Source organism: Myxocyprinus asiaticus, chromosome 17, assembly GCF_019703515.2.
Source record: "Myxocyprinus asiaticus isolate MX2 ecotype Aquarium Trade chromosome 17, UBuf_Myxa_2, whole genome shotgun sequence".
Classification (NCBI taxonomy): Eukaryota; Metazoa; Chordata; class Actinopteri; order Cypriniformes; family Catostomidae; genus Myxocyprinus; species Myxocyprinus asiaticus.
The window spans coordinates 18,893,016-18,912,500 of record NC_059360.1 but is presented as its reverse complement, the minus strand read 5'-3'; the positions used below and the strand labels follow the sequence as shown (position 1 = coordinate 18,912,500).

The 19,485-nt window shown below is 38.1% G+C and overlaps 1 protein-coding gene across 1 annotated transcript in view; it reads right to left on the bottom strand.

The window, feature by feature from the left end:
• Positions 1-19,485, bottom strand: part of LOC127454939 (doublecortin domain-containing protein 2C) — a 106,980-nt gene that overhangs the window by 81,709 nt on the left and 5,786 nt on the right. Inside the window, exons 3-6 of the mRNA XM_051722486.1 lie at positions 11,990-12,066; positions 11,368-11,499; positions 11,144-11,293; positions 10,177-10,231 (exon numbers count right to left, since the gene is read on the bottom strand). Of these exons, the coding sequence (XP_051578446.1) occupies positions 10,177-10,231; positions 11,144-11,293; positions 11,368-11,499; positions 11,990-12,066 (414 nt within the window). The remainder of the gene's footprint in view (positions 1-10,176; positions 10,232-11,143; positions 11,294-11,367; positions 11,500-11,989; positions 12,067-19,485) is intronic.

Genomic DNA, 19,485 nt, shown 5'->3' with positions numbered 1-19,485 from the left:
TCATCTGGTAAATGAAGGATCTGTAGAATGGATGCTATATAGAAAAGTTTCGTGCTTGGGATTAAAAGAGACTATGCAGAAACCTAAAGGGATAGTTCACCCAAAAGTGAAAATTCTGTCATTATTAACTCCATAATATTGTTCCAAACCCATATGACTTTCTTTCTTCAGAATGAGATTATTATGGAAAAAAGATGCAATTAAAATAAAGAGTGACTAAAACTGTCATTCCCTAACATTCTGCCAAACCTCTCCTTTTGTGTTCCATGGAAGAAAGTCATACAGTATGGAGTGGGTTTGAGTTAATTATTTTTCATTTTTGTGTGAACTATATGGTTGCCAACCCCTGTACTGCTACTACAGTTTACTAAGTACGCAATCATAAAAAACATACTTCTACTCTACTACTGTACACATGTATACTAAACATGTCAATCAAGTACAGTATACTTACTAAAGTACACTAAACTATAATGTATTGTGAACTAATGTCCTGGATGTGTACTTCTTGAAAACACACAAAAGTTGGTGTAACAAACAAGTATACTTTTTAAGCACCCTGATCTATGCTATGAAGTAATGTCCTAGAAGTCTTGAAACGAAATAAAACAACATATTAAAATGTATTGACTAAATGTCATTTCAAGAAACACACTTAAGTTGAAATGATCAAAATGAAAATCAAGTATACTTAAGTGTGAATGTACTTTAGTATTTTAAGCACTAAATCCAATTAATTATTCAAAAATATTTTTTAAAGGTACTGATTTAAAAAATACTCTAAAGTTGCTATTAAACTAAGTGCACTTTTTAAAAGTGTGTGTAAGTAGGTTAAGAAACATTCTCATGAAAGTTTATTCCTTTAAGTATCCTTTTAATTCATTTATATAATATTACCTTGAAGTACATTTTTAAAATGTACTTTTGGGATTCCAATACACATCAAGTACACGTTCAATACATTAAAATGTACTTGTGGCAGTGGGGGCGTAGTCGAGCATCCATCCAAAAGAGAGAAAATGGTAAGGGTGCATACACCTGAGCCAGATAATGATTAACACCTGTTTCCAACTGCAGTGAGCTTGGGGAGAGCGGTATATAAGGGACAGAGGAATGGGTCCAGTGCCACTGCCCGGCATCGCTGGAGGAAGCTGTCCAATTGGCGGAGGACCATATGATGGCGTACCAGAGGGCGGAAGAGCCCTCCCGCTCTCTCTCCCCTCCCCCTGTGTTTTCCCCAATCTCTTCTCCCTCCCCCATCTCCTCTCACTCTGCTCTCTCCCCACAGCCCATCCCAGTACCACGGAGGCATGGAATCCTGCCACCGAAGCCGGCTTCCCGTTCGTGGGGGTTTGTCCCCCCCCCCCCATGGCATCTTCATTGCCCCACCGCTCTCCCCCTCAGGTGGATGTGCCCGCTGACGCAGGTGCGGGTGTACCACCTGGGCCAGCCTGCTGGAGTTGCAGGGATCCGGGGCACTTCTGAGATCAATGCCCTGTGATGGAGCTGGGAACTGTAGTCCGGATCCCCGACACTCCACAGGCTGCCCCCGATCGGGCCGGAGCGTACAGGACACCAGTAAGTGTCAAGGTGAGTACTCACCAAGCCTTGGTGGACACAGGTTGTAACCAGACCACTATCCAACAATGTCTGGTTCAACACGAGGCTTTGGGCACAACCAAAAGGGTGAGGGTGAAGTGTGTGCATGGGGATATTCACAACTACCCTGTAGTGACCCTCATTATTAAATTTCGGGGAACAAAGCATAGAGTAGAGGCGGCGGTTAGTTCCCGTCTCACCCATCCGTTAATTCTGGGAACTAATTGTCCTGAGTTCAAAAATGTGTTGAAGGGAATATGTGCGGATGGGTCCTGCACAAAGGCTGTTAGATGTGAAATGTGCGATGCTTTGGCAGGGGAGGCGGAGCCGGGGCCATCTTCGTCAGCTCCACGTCAGGGTGACGTGAGGGAGGGGGAGGCTGCGGCCCCTCCCATCCTCAGGGGACTTACCCAAAGGGATAGAGCAGAGACTTCCCACTAGAGCAGTCGAGAGATGAAACCCTCAGGCACACCCTCGACCAAGTGAAAGTTATTGATGGTCATCAACTCAAGCCGAACATCACACTTTTCCTTATTTTGTGATAATAAAAGAACGGTTGTATCGAGTGACACAGAGGATACAACAAAAGAGGATACAACCCAGATGTTAATACCACAGAGCCGCCGGGAAATGTTGTTCCAGGCGGCTCATTATAATCCGATGGCGGGTCACTTAGGGGAAAGAAAAACACTGAGCCGACTAATGGCCCATTTTTATTGGCCGGGCATTCACGCCGATGTTCGCAGGTGGTGTGCGGCATGCCGTGAATGTCAGTTGGTGAATCCACCAGCCACACCAAGAATGCCATTGCACCCCCTTCCGTTAATCGAGGTCCCCTTCGAAAGAATTGGCATGGACCTCGTCGGGCTGCACATTAGACTGGACTGCACGTGGACATCGCTTTGTATTGGTTCTGGTGGACTATGCAAAGCAATATCCGGAAGCGGTGCCTCTGTGCAACATCTCAGCACGCAGTGTTGTGGAGGCACTCTTCAAAATTATCTCCCAAGTGGGAATTCTGAAAGAAATCCTCACTGATCAAGGCATGACATTTATGTCACGAACACTCCGCGAACTCTATGAATTATTGGGTATTAAATAGATTCGCACCAGCATGTACCATCCACAGACAGATGGCCTGGTGGAGCAATTTAATAAAACCCTGAAGAATATGATTTGTAAGTTCGTCCACAAAGATGCTAGAAATTGGGTAAGTGGCTAGAGCCCCTGTTGTTTGCAGTGTGAGAGGTCCAGCAAGCCTCCACTGGGTTTTCCCCCTTCGAGCTGCTGTATGGGCGGTACACGCATGGGGTGCTCGACGTCATACGGGAGATGTGGGAGGAGGGACCTTCAACCAGTAAAAACTAAATTCAATACGTTCTTAATCTTAGAGCAAATCTCCACACTCTGGGACAACTAACACAGGAGAATTTGCTCCAAGCTCAAGAACATTAGAGTCGCCTGTATAACAGGGGTATTCGACTACGTGAGTTTGCACCGGGAGATAAAGTGCACATGTTACTCCCCACATCGAGCCCCAAATTACTCGCTAAATGGCAAGGACCCTTTGAGATCACTCGTCGAGTGGGAGATCTCAATTATGAGGTGAAGCGAACCAATAGAGGGTGCGCCACGTCAAGTATATCACCTCAACCTCCTGAAATTATGGAGGGAGGCGGTCCCTGAGATGTTGGCTATGGTAGTTCCGGAGAGGTGCAGAGCTCGGGCCGGAGGTGAATACAAAAGCCAATCATATCACCCCGGTCACTTGTGGAGACCAACTCTCACTGTATCAAGTCGCAGAGGTTGCCAAGTTGCAACAGGAATTTGCAGATGTGTTTTTCCCTCTGCCGGGTCATACAAACCTCATCCAGCACCACATCGAGACCGAGCCTGGGGTAGTGGTACATAGTCATCCCTACCGACTGCACGAACAGAAAAAAAAAATAGTTTGGGAAGAATTGGATGCAATGCTCGATATGGTGGTAATAGAGGAATCCCACAGCGATTGGTCCAGGTTCCTAAGAGCGATTGTTCTGGTTCCTAAGAGCGACGGGTATGTATGGTTCTGTGTGGATTATAGAAAAGTCAACATGGTGTCTAAATTTGACACCTACCCAATGACTCGTGTTGATGAGTTGCTCGATCGGTTGGGCACCACTCGATTTTATTCGACACTGGATTTGACAAAGGGTTATTGGCAGATCACCTTGACACCAATATCCTGTGAAAAACACAAAAAGCTACATTTCAGCGCCTCATGGACTGAATCCTCAGACCGCATTCGGCTTACTCAGCTGCCTATTTAGATGACATCATCATTTACAGTAATGAGTGGCAGCGGCACATGCAGCATCTGAGGACGGTTCTGAGGTTGCTGCGATGGGCGGGACTCACAGAAAACCCCAAGAAGTGCGTGACTGGGCGGGTGGAGGTACGGTATCTGGGGTTCCACTTGGGCCATGGGCAGGTGCGTCCCCAAATTGACAAGACTGCAGTGATTGCAATCTGCCCGAGACCCAAGACCAAAAAGGGGGTGAAACAATTCCTGGGGCTGGCTATTATAGGAGATTTGTGCCTAATTATTCGGACGTCACCAGCCCACTGACTGATCTCACTAAAAAGGGAGCTCCAGACCCGGTCAAATGGATGAAGCAGTGTCAACAGGTGTTTACGCGAGTTAAAGCCGCACTTTGTGGGGGGCCACATTTACATTCACCCGATTTCTCTCTCCCTTTTGTGTTGCAAATGGACGCTTCAGACAGAGGGCTGGGGGAGGTGCTCTCGCAGGTGGTGGAGGGGGAGGAGCACCCAGTGATGTAAATTAGCCGCAAGCTCTCGCTGAGGGAGACGAAGTACAGCACCATTGAAAAGTAGTGTCTCGCCATCAAGTGGGCGGTCCTCACTCTCCAGGACTACCTGTTGGGGCAGGCCTTCACTCTCTGCTCAGATCACGCCCCACTCCAATGGTTCCACCGCATGAAAGATATCAATGCGCGGATCACCCGTTGGCATCTGGCTCTTCAGCCGTTTAAGTTAAAGGTGGTCCACAGACTGGGAGCGTAGATGGCTGTCACCGACTTCCTGTCCAGAAATGGGGGGGGGGGGGGGGTGGTAGACAGGCTGGATGTCTCCCCGGCCTGAGTCAGGCAGTGGGGATATGTGGCAGCGGGGGCATGGTCGAGCATCCATCCGGAGAGAGAGAAAGCGGTAAGGGTGCATACACCTGAGCCAGATAATGATTAACACCTGTTTCCAACTGCAGTGAGCTTGGGGAGAGCGGTATATAAGGGACCATGCCAGCAGCAAGTGGAGAGAGAGCTACCCATCTAAAACAGACCGTATTAAGCTAATGAATGTGACGCTGAAAAGCGATTTTGAGTTTTGTTATTAAAAGTCTCACCTTTGAGTTGAAGTATCCATTTCCCTGTGTCCTCCTTTCCCTCCTTATGTGAAGACTTTACAGTACTGCTTTTTAACAAGGGATCCTCCTTAAAGGGATAGTTCACCCAAAAATGAAAATTCTCTCATCATTTACTCACCCTCATGCCATTATAGATGTGTATGACTTTCTTTCTTCTGCAGAACAAACAAAGATTTTAAGAAGAATATCTCAGCAATGTAGGTCCACACAATGCAAGTGAATGGTGACCAGAACACCAAAAGCTCCAAAAAGGAGATAAAGTCGGCATAAAAGTAATCCATACCACTCCAGTGGTTTAATCCATGTCTTCTGAAGAGATCCAGTTGGTTTTGGGTGACAACAGACCAAAATGTAACTCATTTTTCACTATAAATCTTGACATCATCATTCTCCTTGGCGATCATGATTTCAAGCTCTGTTACACTTCTCATAGTACCATCTAGCGCTCTGTGCATGCGTCAAGCGCTAGGAAATGTAATCATGATTGTGACTAAAGACTGCAATGACAAGATATACAGTGAAAAAGGAGTTATCCTTTGGTATATTCTCACCTGAAATCAACTGGATCGCTTCAGAAGACATTGATTAAACCACTGGATTCTTATATATTACTTTTATGCTCCCTTTATCTCCTTTTTGGAGCTTTTGGTGTTCTGGTCACCATTCACTTGCATTGTGTGGACCTACATTGCTGAGATATTCTTCTAAAAATCTTTGTTTGTGTTCAGCAGAAGAAAGAAAGTCATACACATCTGGGATGGTATGAGGGTGAGTAAATGATGAGAGAATTTTCAATTTTGGGTTAACTATCCCTTTAAATCCCCTTACTGTGCACAGGGTTGGGAGGGTTACTTTTGAAATGTATTCCACTACAGATGACAGAATACATGCTGTAAAATGTCATTTGTAACATATTCCGTTAGATTACTCAAGGTCAGTAATGTATTCCAAATACTTTGGATTACTTCTTCAGCACTGGTAGATTTTTTCACTTGTTTTGACTATAAAAACTCTGCCAGTACAGACAAAATACACTTGTTAAAAATACATTCTCTGAAAAACCTAAGTATCATATGCAGTGTTGTTTCTAAAACAAGATAAATCAAATTGATCTTGTTTTAAGGATTTTTTTTATATTTTTACAGGAAAACAACACAAAAATTATTATCAAGAATAATTTTTTTGCGCTAATATCAAAGGTCTTACTAGAAAAATAGAAATTATGATCCAACGTGAATTTTCTTGATAAAAAAAATACAATTGTGCCTGGTAACGTGCATGTAAAATGGCTGACAATTTACACAAGGTTTATTTCTATTTCTTGTGCTCCAAACTTACTTCAAACTTACTTCTCTGTCTGCTCGTATGAATGTAATACATCATTAAGAAAGTGTTTCACTGCTGTTCAAATGCACTTTGGATCACATCATTTATATGTATAAATGTTTTCCATCTTAAAGGACTAAATATTAAATGAAGCAAATGACAATAAAATGCAAAGTAATCTCTTCAGTATTCAAAATACTTTTTGAATGTAACTGTATTCTAATTACCAATGATTTAAATTGTAACTGTAGTGGAATACAGTTACTTATATTTTGTATATTAAATACATAATACCTTTACATGTATTCCGTTACTCCCCAACCCTGACTGTGCATGTGAAAAATCGCTGTTCCATGTACGGTCTGAAACGCAATTGTCCTCATTTTCCATTGCTGGACTGCAGTTCCGAGTAAACTTCCCATCACGTTAAAGGAATGCAATGTTAAGGTATCTTTAACAACGCTATCAAAGTTAATAGCAGGCACATCAACGCCACTACAACATGGTCCGCCATCTTGTGTTTTCATGTTTTCGAAAAGCTCCATTTTCACTGTCAAAATCGCTGTCTCAGAATGGATGGAATTCTACGGGAGCTGAGGTGACGTCACTTTCATAATGCTGGATTTAAAAAAAACATCAGAGAACCGCGAGTCGGAAGGCTCTTTTCAACTCTAAGTGCTATATATACCAAGAAAATTGTTCCTTCTGCTAAAATGGTGCTTGTTTAACAAACCAGAGCTGATCATTTTCGCTGTTGTTGTTCTTACATCATTTATTCAGGTCACGAGACAATGCTCACGTCTCCGGATGAAGTATGTCCGGAATCTATTCATACTACTTGCATGCATACCTAAAAGAGCGAACTGTTTAACCGGCCGAGAAGTGCTTTCTTCATCAAATAGAGTACATAATGTAACAGTACGTGATTTTGGATGCAGCATCTGTTTTTTGCTCTGAGAAGAAAGAAAGTCATACGCATCAGGTATGGCATGAAGGTGAGTAAACAGTGAAAGAATTTTCATTTTGGGGGGGAACTATCCCTTAAAGTCTAAATTGCTATGCCATTGTGGAACTATAACTTAAAAATTATTTCAGCAGAAAATATTATACTTAAATATTATAATTAATATACATTTTTGATATTGAATAATCATAATATCAGTACAAGTGCTGTATCATTAAACAAAAGTCTTTTCCATTTTATAAATAGTACAACTTTAAATTACTTTGAGAGATACTCTAAAGGGAAAACTAATACATGATTGCATGAATGTGTTTGTTTTTCCTCTAAACAAATAGAGATTACAGGTTAAATGTAAACAGATTATGGAACTACTGTACACCTTGGAATTTAATGACACTTTGATGAGAATTTGATTGCTATTCCATCTTCATTCTATCAAAGATAATTTGCTAATTTCTTCAAATTATTTCCTCAAGTCAATGAAGCTCATGAAGCATGAGAAATCAATTAGAGAACAACACTCATGGAGTAACCACCAGAGCTTTCATTTCTAACATCAACAGGCAAACATGAACCATCATTTCTCTTATTTACAATTGCCAGATGTCTCAAACTTCACTTTGGAGCATTCAGAGTCCCAGTTCACTAAGTGTGGGTTTTTTCTCCATCACATATTTGCCAGGTCTAGCTCTTCTTGTAGTCTGGACCTTCCCAAAGCTTCAAGCAAACACTAGCACTATCACAAAACAATTTATCCTCATACTGTGGGTATGGGGGAGGGTTTCTATGCCTTCCCCTGGTGAGGGTGCTTGGCTCTCACTTGATCAAGTAACACACTCTGAGCATTGGGACAGTTTGAAAAAAGCGAGGTGAGAGGAACTCAATACCTCCTTCAGACAGTGATTGATGGTATTGAGATTCTGGGATGGTCACATTTTTCTCAACTATTTGATCTTCAACACTAATGAACAGTAGAGAATTTATATCTGGCCCAAATTGAAATTGTCTCACTAACAGGGTTCGGTCAGAGGGGAAAGGGTTGTGTGCTGATGTGTGCTGATAAAGAATGTGTTCATTAGCTATTATTGTTATGACTAGTCACATCCTAAAATGCCAAAACATGCTCATTTACTTCTATTACTCCCAGACTTGTAACCCCTTAAACTCTGGAGCGTTTTGGGCTGCCGCCTACAATTTTTCGCAATCAAATTTAAAGGCTCACCATTCACACATACTGTGGACTAATTGCAAAACATTGGTAATTTTTTTTCAGAAATCCCCCCCAAATAAAACAAAAGACTCAAATTATACAAAATACTATTGTATGTCTTTATAATCTCATGATAAACAAAATATTTTTCTGATTTGTTTTTTTTTTTTTTGTTGTTGTTGTTTTTTTTTTGTTTTTTTTTTGTCCTAACTTTGTAAACATGTAATTCTGGTTCTGTTCACTCTACTTCACATTGAAAAGCCTTTTTTCATTCCACTAAATGGCAGCAAGCACTAGAAGAAAAAAAAATATCACTTTCCATTACAATATAGAGATCTGAAATGTAGGTGGAGCTCTAACGCATTTTAGCCCTCAAATCTATGCTTTTCCATAGACATTCAGTCTAATTTTCAGTTCATGCACCACCCTTGTTATTTCATCAAATATCTCAGCCTCTGAGTGGAATAGAAGCTCAATCTAAGTGTCATTAGAAAGCTGAGATCCTGCGATATATAACATTTTATCATGAGTAGTTGAAAACATATTTTCTGTTGGATGTCATATTTTTTCTGGACAACTAAGATATAACATTAGAGTATTCAGCCAAGTAAGCTCATAGGAAAGAAAATGGCAATTTTTTTTTGTTTTGTTTTATTTTTTTAGAAAACTACTTGAGATAAAAGCAGATATAATGGCTTTTAGCTATCTGGGGCTTACAGCAGCAGTGATCAGTGCATAAAAGAGACATTTATATTTGATGACTTACAATCATATTTCACTTTGTTATTCTTTTGAAAAACTTTCGAACTGTGCTATTAGGGCAACAAAATAAACTGTACAGTCACATTCCTTTTATTTGATATATGACTTGTCCATTTACGTTCTATGTGAAGGACTTTTATTTTCATATAAATATTTCAACCCCATTACCTCTAGTGGGCGCTAATTTTCAACGCGAATGTTTTGATGCCATATTTTGTTAGTTTATGTAACATAAACACAGAAGAGATGCTTATCTCTGAAAAGTTCAGATTCTAAGCTTTCAAATGATTCCTCATATGCCTGACTTATGTGTACAGAGACTTTAACATTTTAAGCGTAAACTTTTTCACAATACACCTCCCCCCTTTGGACCCGCCGTAAAACCATGAGAGTTGGTTAATCCATAGAGTTTAAGGTTAAAGGATTAGCCTATTAGTCTATGGTGCTGTAAAATACCGACTGATCACACTGAATTCAGCATCAGTAGGTCGAAAGTTCTGCTGCTGAAATCGGTCTGTGCTTACTGAAATTCAGAAATTTTGTGGCCGACCAGTGTTGTTAACCAATTTCTGTGAAATGTTCACTGGGTGGCTCTAAAAGCGATCTGTAATTTTAGGTAAATTATGTAATACATTCAACAGGAATGCATATGTTATTATTCCATAATAATAACCCAATAATAACCCAAACCTCAACCCTAAACCTAACCTAAATTTTCAAATTGATGCAAAAATATTTGAATGAGTATGGAGCTTGTCAGTAATTTGGCAGAATGGGGTCAATTTCAGGGTACATGAACACATGATTTTTCATGTGATTATGTTGTTAAAATTGTGCTGTCAATAATATGCACATTTTATCTTAAAAATATAGTGCAGATATTTCACTTACCAATCTTCTATCATGTTTGTCTTTTTTTATGTCTGGAAGAATGCCATTGTTGATCCTAAAAAAAGGGGAAAAACATTAAGCTTGGTAACCTTAAAGCAATGTTCCAGATTCAATTCAAGTTAAGCTCAATGGACAGCATATGTGGTATTGATCACCAAAACAAATATTTTCGACTTGTCCCTCGTTTATTTAAAAAACAAGCAAAAATCTGAGTTACAGTAAGTTGCTGCGGTCAATCCATAAACGTTAGAATACACACTATGCAAAAGTATGGCCACAAGACTTAAACATTTTACATGCTTACATAATTTTATTTAGTATGATAGAACCAGGAACATTCCTTTAAGTAATAACTTGACCAAAATGAAAACACTGTCATTATTTACTCGTTGCTCATGTTGTTCCAAATACTTAATTTCTTTCGTCTGCAAAAAACAAAACTAAATATTTTGAAGAATATTCGCCCTGCTCTTTACCATACAACAAATGCATAACCAGTAAACAGTGAATGTCAAGCTCCAAACTGGAAATTTAAGTTGTTATTCACTGATAATCTTCCCTTCCCTCTACTGTAGCTTTAACAATTTCAAGAGCACTTGAATTTTCAGTCATTTTTTCACACAAAGCAATGGTATGGCTTCAGAAGGTTTGGAATACAGCAAGTCTTATGGACTACTTTTATGGTGCTTTTTTGTCCTTTTTGGAAATTGGAAGCCTATAGTGACTGTTTGCTTTCAGTGTATGGATAAGAGCAGCAATATTCTGCTAAACTTCTCCTTTTGTGTTCCTCAAAAGAAAGAAAGCAAGCCATACAGGTTTGGAATGACATGTATGTGAGCAAATGAAGCCAGAATTGTAATTTTTGGGTGAAATAAACCTTTAAGAAGGTGCAGTAAAAGGACATTATATATCTGTTATGTATCTGCGATATCGGAAAGCATAATCATTACGATCTCCTATTTCTTACACATCGGTCAGGTTGTAGATTACTCCTTTGCTTGAAACCAGCTGATAATATGGCAAAGACCGGAACCTCTCGGCTCCTACAGCAACATAATACTGGTTGTTCACAAGCTCATATGCTCCATGTAATGTTCTCCCATTCAGCATACACAATCTGAAAGGAATGAGACAACTTAACATCCTCTGAAATTTTTACATGCAAACATTTGAATGCAATACATACAGTACCTGTGCACAGCTCCAGTGCGAAGGTGAACTTTCTCTGTCACCATGGCCAGTATATTTTCCCAGCTAGTGAGTGTATGCTTTGGAATCAGGATCCGTGCTGGAGGAACCAAGATATCTCCATTGGTAAAAACACTACAAAATACAATCACATTTGGTACTCAGGAACTTATTCCATAAATGTGTGCTTCCAAATGCTTTCTTTTAAAGGGATTGTTTACCTAAAAATGAAAATTCTGTCATTATTAATTCCCTATTAACCCTAATGCCGTTCTAAATCAGTATGGATATTAGGAAGAATGTTAGCCTCAGTCACCAAAGTGAATGGTGATTGTAGCTAAATTTAACATCTCCCTTAGTATCCAGTGAAATAAAGAATGTCATGCAGGTTTCGAACAACATGAGTATGAGTAAATGATGATAGAATTTTTATATTTGAGCCATCCTTTTAATAGATAAGACAATATCCACTGATAATTAACAGCATGTAAGATAATGAGAAAAAAATAAACTAGAGAATTGAGGTCTTACTTTATACTATTAGACATTACTTGACTTAATGAATTAGACTTTGCCATAGCCTTAAGGCTTGCCATTGAAGGGACTCATTAAAAGCAGGCCTCACTTGATGGTGCACGACTCATTACTGATTCTCTTCCAACGAGCCGGGACAATTATTCTGCTGTGAACTACAGGTCGGATCTGCAGTGAAGACAAAATGAACAAGCTGAGCATCACTGACAATAACTGTTCCACTGCTCATTTAGGGCACTTATACATATAGTATTCTTCAATTTGCCCTTGAAAATACTGTGTTGGATGTTGTTCAGATGGAAAGAGCTAAAAGTGTGACACAGAATGCAATAACCTCAATCTAAGTGGGCATCTTAGTTACGATCATTGCTCATTATCGTCCATTGCTTGGTCTTTAAGTACTTAATAAGTCACTTCAAATAGACCAAACTTTGAATATAAGGCTAAAGCCTGCATGCTTTTGACTTCCGATGTCAATAGTTTTTGGCAATGTGGTAGTATATCATGCTACTAAAAAACACAGTACACCACAGGTCCTCAATGCATGCTTTTAAAAATCTACCATCGAGCAAATCTCAGTTACAACTCTCATCAAACAAACATGAACCAGCTAATCAAAGTTTTGGGTTTACATGAAAATTACAGGCAGGTGTGACATAATAAAACAACTTTTGTAATTATCTGAGGAAAGAACTGTAACTCACATATATATATATATATAAATTTAATATATATATATATATATATATATATATATATATATATATATATATATATATATATATATTTTAAATTACTCACATATTTATATTTTTTTTCTGTAAATCTGAAAGCATGCGTGATTGTGCTTCGCAGCTAGTTTTTTAGATGGCATGTGCATTAATCATTAATAAGAATTTAGAAATACACTCAAAAAATATATATATAATATATATTATATATTATATATATATATTAGCCTGTTTTCAAGATTTACGCATTTCAATTTCATAACAAAATTCCATCAAATGTAATTGTGCAATTTTTAACACATTAATAAAACTTACAATACACACACAAACACCCAAACACACACACACACACACACACACACACACACATACACACACACACACACACATATATATATATATATATATATATATATATATATATATATATATATATATATATATATTCAATTTGAAGGATTTATGAAATTTAAATGTGTAAACCTTAAAAACAATATATATATATATATATATATATATATATATATATATATATATATATATATATATAGAAAATTGAGTGTAAATAAAGTGGCAAATAAAAAGGCAAACAGCAATGCAAAGAGACATAATGGGCATCTGAAATCCAGATTTTATATATTTAACTTTATTTCGGCCAACAGTAAAACAGGCACATCATCTCAAAGAAACACATTTTATTTCCATTCGTTCCCTTCTTCCACTCTCACAGAAAGTCACAGTGTGACATTACATCTAAATATTATGCATGACCATTGCATCTGGACCAACAGGGTCGAGGTGAAGTGAACTCTTATTTTAAAAAATCCCAACATTTTTTTGATATGTATAGATGTGATCTGGCTAGATGGACAGATGTGAAAATGTCCACTAGAGGGAGTAAATGAACAGCACATTTGAACAAGCGGTCCCATATATTGCCAAACAGGCTGTTCAGCCTTCAAGGGGGTTTAGTAAGGGTTACGTTTTGAGCAGTCTGTCAATATCCAGGGCACCTGTCTCCAATGGGCAAATAAAGATTGTATTGTAAGCATTTGCTAAAGGGGGTTCTCTTGTGTAAAGACTGCCAGTGCCTGAAAATGTTGAGAAGCATTTTCAGATCTTTCTTTTCACAGCTTTCAAAATAACACAAGATATTATATTGCCATTATCTATCTATTAGGTACATTCAAAAATGAAAAGAGGGGGCAGTTGAAGTTTGCACAGATTTTAATTCTCTATTAAAAAAGACATCAGGAACAGCCAAATATATACCCACTCTTGTACAGTAAAAAACATGTATTGAGTTGTGTCTAATAGCCTTCTAATAGCCATGCTGTTAAGTCATAATATGAGTAGACCAAACAAATATGTATTCAGAGGCTGCCTCACATATATGCCATAGTTTGAAATGGAGTGAAACAGCTGACTCAAATGGATGTTTTATAGTGAAATCAATACATACTGTATTTTCATTTCATGTTTTTCAGCAATAATAAAACAGGGCGCATGAAATCAGTCAACTGCTAAATCTGTGGAAATATTGCAGTGATATTCAACAAGAGGGATGTATCGATTAGAGTCAATACAGAGATGTAGGATGCAGAGCAGCAGTAAAAATCATACTGCAAACATGTTATGATCATTTGCCTCGGATATTTGCTTCTACTTTGCAGTTCTGACACTCGTAACAAATGAATATCTCTGTGTCAACCAGTGATATTTTGGTCACACTTTACAATAAGGTTGTTAACATTAGTTAATAACATTGATTAACACAAACTAACAATGAACAAAACTTTTACAGCATTTATTAAAAGGGTCATGACATACTCTTTTTTTATAATTGTATTATCTTCCCTGAGGTCCACTTATAATGTCAGTAAAGTTTTTTTTTGCACCAAAACAGTCATAATTTAATAATATATGATGATTTTCAACCCTGTCTCTGGCCCTCTGTCTGAAACGCTTAGTTTTAAGCTATCTGGCCCTTTAAGGCTTCAACGTAAACACCCAATGTTCTGATTGGCTAACATTGTGCAGTCCCTCAAAAACAGCCATATTTGAAACTCAATTGAAAGAAAATGAACAAACTTTACATTATCATTTATAAAACTATATTTCAGGGTTAACACAACATATACCCAACGTATTTCACCTGAATGTACAAAAATGTTTCCTAAAGCATAGCAAATATCAAACAGTCAAGACATTTAAAACATTTGTGAATTAAATGTACTCATGGGTCTGGTAGTGTTTAACTGCTGCATCTTTCAGTTCCTTTGCAAAGCTTGAATTAGACTATGACTGGTTCACAAGCAATCCACTCTGGTATGAGCCAAAAACATACAATCCATGCTGAAATGTTCTGAATACGCAAATGTAATACAGTCCATGGTGATGTTGGGTGATTATACCGGCTTCAACAGGCTAAAGCTGAGACGCTGGTTTTTCTCCGGAGCGACATCTCACATCTTCCGTGTTTGTTTACACACAGAACGGCATGTGTTTCTCCCAGACAGCGACGGCAGCTGAATGAGACACGTTTTTTTATAAGTTGTACTTGTACCACTCTTAAAACCTGCTGCACATCGCCAGAAATGCACTGAAATGTAAAGATGTCCATATAGTACGTGTACAAAAGACTAACAAATAAAAATAGCACAAATGGGTGCAAAAACGGTCCAGGATGCCTTCAAAACAGCACAACAACCAGATGAAACAGGATGAGGTTCTCCTTTTTAGAGTCCTATCTTGTCATCACGTCTTTTAAAAGTGACGCGAGATTAATGATAACGGTCAAGGCCATCTACTGCAGGGTTATGTTGAAAAACATTTAAATCAGATAGACGCACACTGTTAGACCTTACCTGGCTTTTTTTACAGTAACATACTGGCAACACTGTTGCCAGCTCGTTACTGTAAATGGCTGCTTACAGTAAGCAGCTGCAATGGCTGTTTACAGTTATTTAGTGATTACTGTGATTGGTGGCTGAAGTATATTACTGTAAATGGGATACTGTAATATATAACCATATAATTACTGTTGAATTGTAAATTTTTATGAAAAAAGTTCATTCAAATAAATTCAATTTAAGAATATATTTTATTGGTACATTGCAAATGTTTCATATAAATACTACATATTCTTCCATATACACTGGCGGCCAAGGTTTTTGAAAAAGAAAAGAAATTGGTACATTTATTCAACAGTGGCATTCAACTGATCACAGTGTATAGTCAGGACATTAATAATGTGAAAAATTACTATTACAATTTGAAAAAAACTTCTTAAACTACTTCAAAGAGTTCTCATCAAAAAATCCTCCACCTGCAGCAATGACAGCTTTACAGATCCTTGGCATTCTAGCTGTCAGTTTGTCCAGATACTCAGGTGACATTTCACCCCGCGCTTCCTGTAACACTTGCCATAGATGTAGCAGTCTTGTCGGGCACTTCTCACACACCTTACAGTCTATCTGATCCCACAAAAGCTCAATGGGGTTAAGATCCATAACACTCTTTTCCAATTATCTGTTGTCCAATGTCTGTGTTTCTTTGCCCACTCTAACCTTTTCTTTTTGATTTTCTGTTTCAAAAGTGGCTTTTTCTTTGCAATTCTTCCCATAAGGCCTGCACCCCTGAGTCTTCTCTTTACTGTTGTACATGAAAGTGGTGTTGAGCAGGTAGAATTCAATGAAGCTGTCAGCTGAGGACATGTGAGGTGTCTATTTCTCAACCTAGAGACTCTGATGTACTTATCCTCTTGTTTAGTTGTACATCTGGCCTTCCACATCTCTTTCTGTCCTTGTTAGAGCCAGTTGTCCTTTGTCTTTGAAGACTGTAGTGTACACCTTTGTATGAAACAATGATTGACTGACGAGTTTCTAGAGAAAGCTGTTTCTTTTTTGTCATTTTGACCTAATATTTACCTTAAGACATGCCACTCTATTGCATACTGTGGCAACTCAAAAACAAACACAAAGACAATGTTAAGCTTCATTTAACAAACCAAATAGCTTTCAGCTGTGTTTGATATAATGACAAGTGATTTTCTAGTACCAAATTAGAAATTAAGCATGATTACTCAAGGATAAGGTGTTGGAGTGATGGCTGCTGGAAATGGGGCCTGTCTAGATTTGATCAAAAATGACTTTTTGCAAATAGTGATGGTGCTGTTTTTTACTTCAGTAATGTCCTGACTATACTTTGTGATCAGTTGAATGCCACTTTGGTGAATTAAAGTACCAATTTCCTTCCGAAACAGCAAAATCTGTACATTATTGGCTGCCAGTGTATATAGTAAAATAGTAATAGTTACAAAAATTAACAAATTAAAAACAAATTAAAAACATATGAATTAATGTAATCACTCATTAAACACACTGAATACACACTTAACTTTACAGTTAACCATATATAACAGTACATAAAATAATGTAAACATTCCAGCAGCATTACAAACTATAACTCCAATAATACAAATGAATTGTTACATTATTAATAAACAGCCATTAAAAACAGTATTTGAACTCATCTAATAACACATTAGACATTTATCAAATATATGTCAGGTAACTTAGCCAATATATTCAGCATAAAAACACAATATAAACGTATTTAAGAAACATTTTAGGTAACATGGTCATTCTACTCAATAACACAATATAAACATTCCAGCAGCATTTAAATAGAATTAACATAGTATAAGTCTAGTACTAACTACTACTACTTCTACATAGTACTAGTGGTCAATCAATAAATCAATAACAAAGTATATCAACAACAATCAACCAGAAAGTTAAAAAGGTGAAGTACCAATGTAAAAAACATAGATAATATGATCTATGGCCTTTTTTGCCTTGCTATTTTGGTACTTCATCATGCCATTCACTTCAGAAGTGCAGTGTGTCAGTTATTATAGGGCCAGGATGAGGAAAACACTGAAAATAATAATAATAATAATGTTACCCAAAGGACAATCTAAATACAACCTGAAGCACTTAAAGTAATCACATAGCACCCTCATATTGCTGATAGTCTTCTATATCTGGCTAAATACACTTCAGTCACACACTTATACAAGTATGAATACAATAACTTGAGACAAAGTTTTGTAAATATTTCCATAAACAGAGTTTTGCCTTTAAAGGAATAGTTCATCCAATGAAAAATCTGTCGTTACTGTATGTACTTTAGCCTAATGTTTCTCTAAATCTGTATGTCTTTCTTCTGTGGAACATAAAAGGGAAAGTTTTACAAAACAGAAGAGACTGGAGTCGTATGGAATATTTTATCTTTACTTTATGTTCTTTTTGGTGCTTTAAAGTTCTGGCCACCATTCACTTGCATTGAAAGGACCTACAGAGCTGAAATATTCTTCTAAAAATCATACACATCTGGGATGGCATGAGGGTGAGTAAATGATGAGAGAATTTTCATTTTTGGTTGAACTATCCCTTTAAGTAGAAGACTACACATCATTTAGAGCAACTGAAAAGGTAACAAAAAATTGTATACAGATTGAAGCCATTGTCATCAGTCAGTGCAGGGCAGGGCCACAAGGATCAAGTGAACACTGAAAGAAAATTATATTTAATAAGTGTTAATGTTAAAGTCATGAAGTTATCACATAAAACGATGAACCGCTTTCAACGTGACGCGCCGTCTTAAAAACGCAACTTTCATGACGCAAGAAAAAGCAGCGAAACGCGGGCGTTGAGACGCATTTTAAAACGTTGAACCGCTTTCAACGTGACGCACCGTCTTAAAAACGCAACACTCACGACGCAAGAAAAGCAGCGAAACGCGGGTCTCGAGACACATTTTAAAACACTGAACCACTTTTAATGTGACGCACTGTCTTAAAAATGCAACTTTCATGACACAAGAAAAGCAGCGAAACGCGGGTTTCGAGACACATTTTAAAATGTTGAACTGCTTTCAACGTGACGCACTGTCTTAAAAAATTAACACTCATGATGCAAGAAAAAGCAGCGAAACGCGGGTCTCGAGACGCATTTTAAAAAGTTAAACCGCTTTCAACATGACGCGCCGTCTTAAAACGCAACTATCACGACGCAAGAAAAAGCAGCGAAACACGGGTCTTGAGATGCATTTTAAAACGTTGAACCACTTTCAACGTGACGCACCGTTTTAAAACGCAACTTTCACGACGCAAGAAAAAGCAGCGAAACACGGGTCTTGAGATGCATTTTAAAAAATTTAACTGCTTTCAACGTGACGCACAGTCTTAAAAAATTCAACTTTCAAGAAGTAGCGAAACGCAGATCTCGAGACGCATTTTAAAACGTTGAACCGCTTTCAACGTGACGCACCGTCTTAAAAACGCAACACTCATGACGTGCGAGAAAAAACATTGACTAAAGATGTAGCCTGATAATGCAGATAGAAAGCAAGCAAAGAAAGTGTCCTCTGTGAACAGTCCCAAAGTAAAGTTCAATGGCATCCTTTCAATAAAATTCAAGTTTTCGTATTTCTCTATTAAAAAAAAAAAAAAAAAAAAATTATTGAATTATCGTCTTAATACTGCTTGTACTTACTTAATTTTATGTTTTCCACTTTTCCACTTGAATTCTGTGTGAATTCCGCTCAAATGCAGCTTTCCTCTGACAGCTGCACCGGGCGTGGGGAATGTACCTGAGGTAAACTTCGCCTCCATCCGTCGGGGGTGGAGGGAGGCCGTGAGAGAGACAGAGCCAAGATTACAGTTCATTATCCTACCAATACCAAACGTTAGAATTTTGAATATTATAGAGGCAAGTTTCATCGTTCAACTTACCTGCAGTTGTCTCTGTGTCTACTCCTTTATAAACTGACAAACAGAAACACGTACATC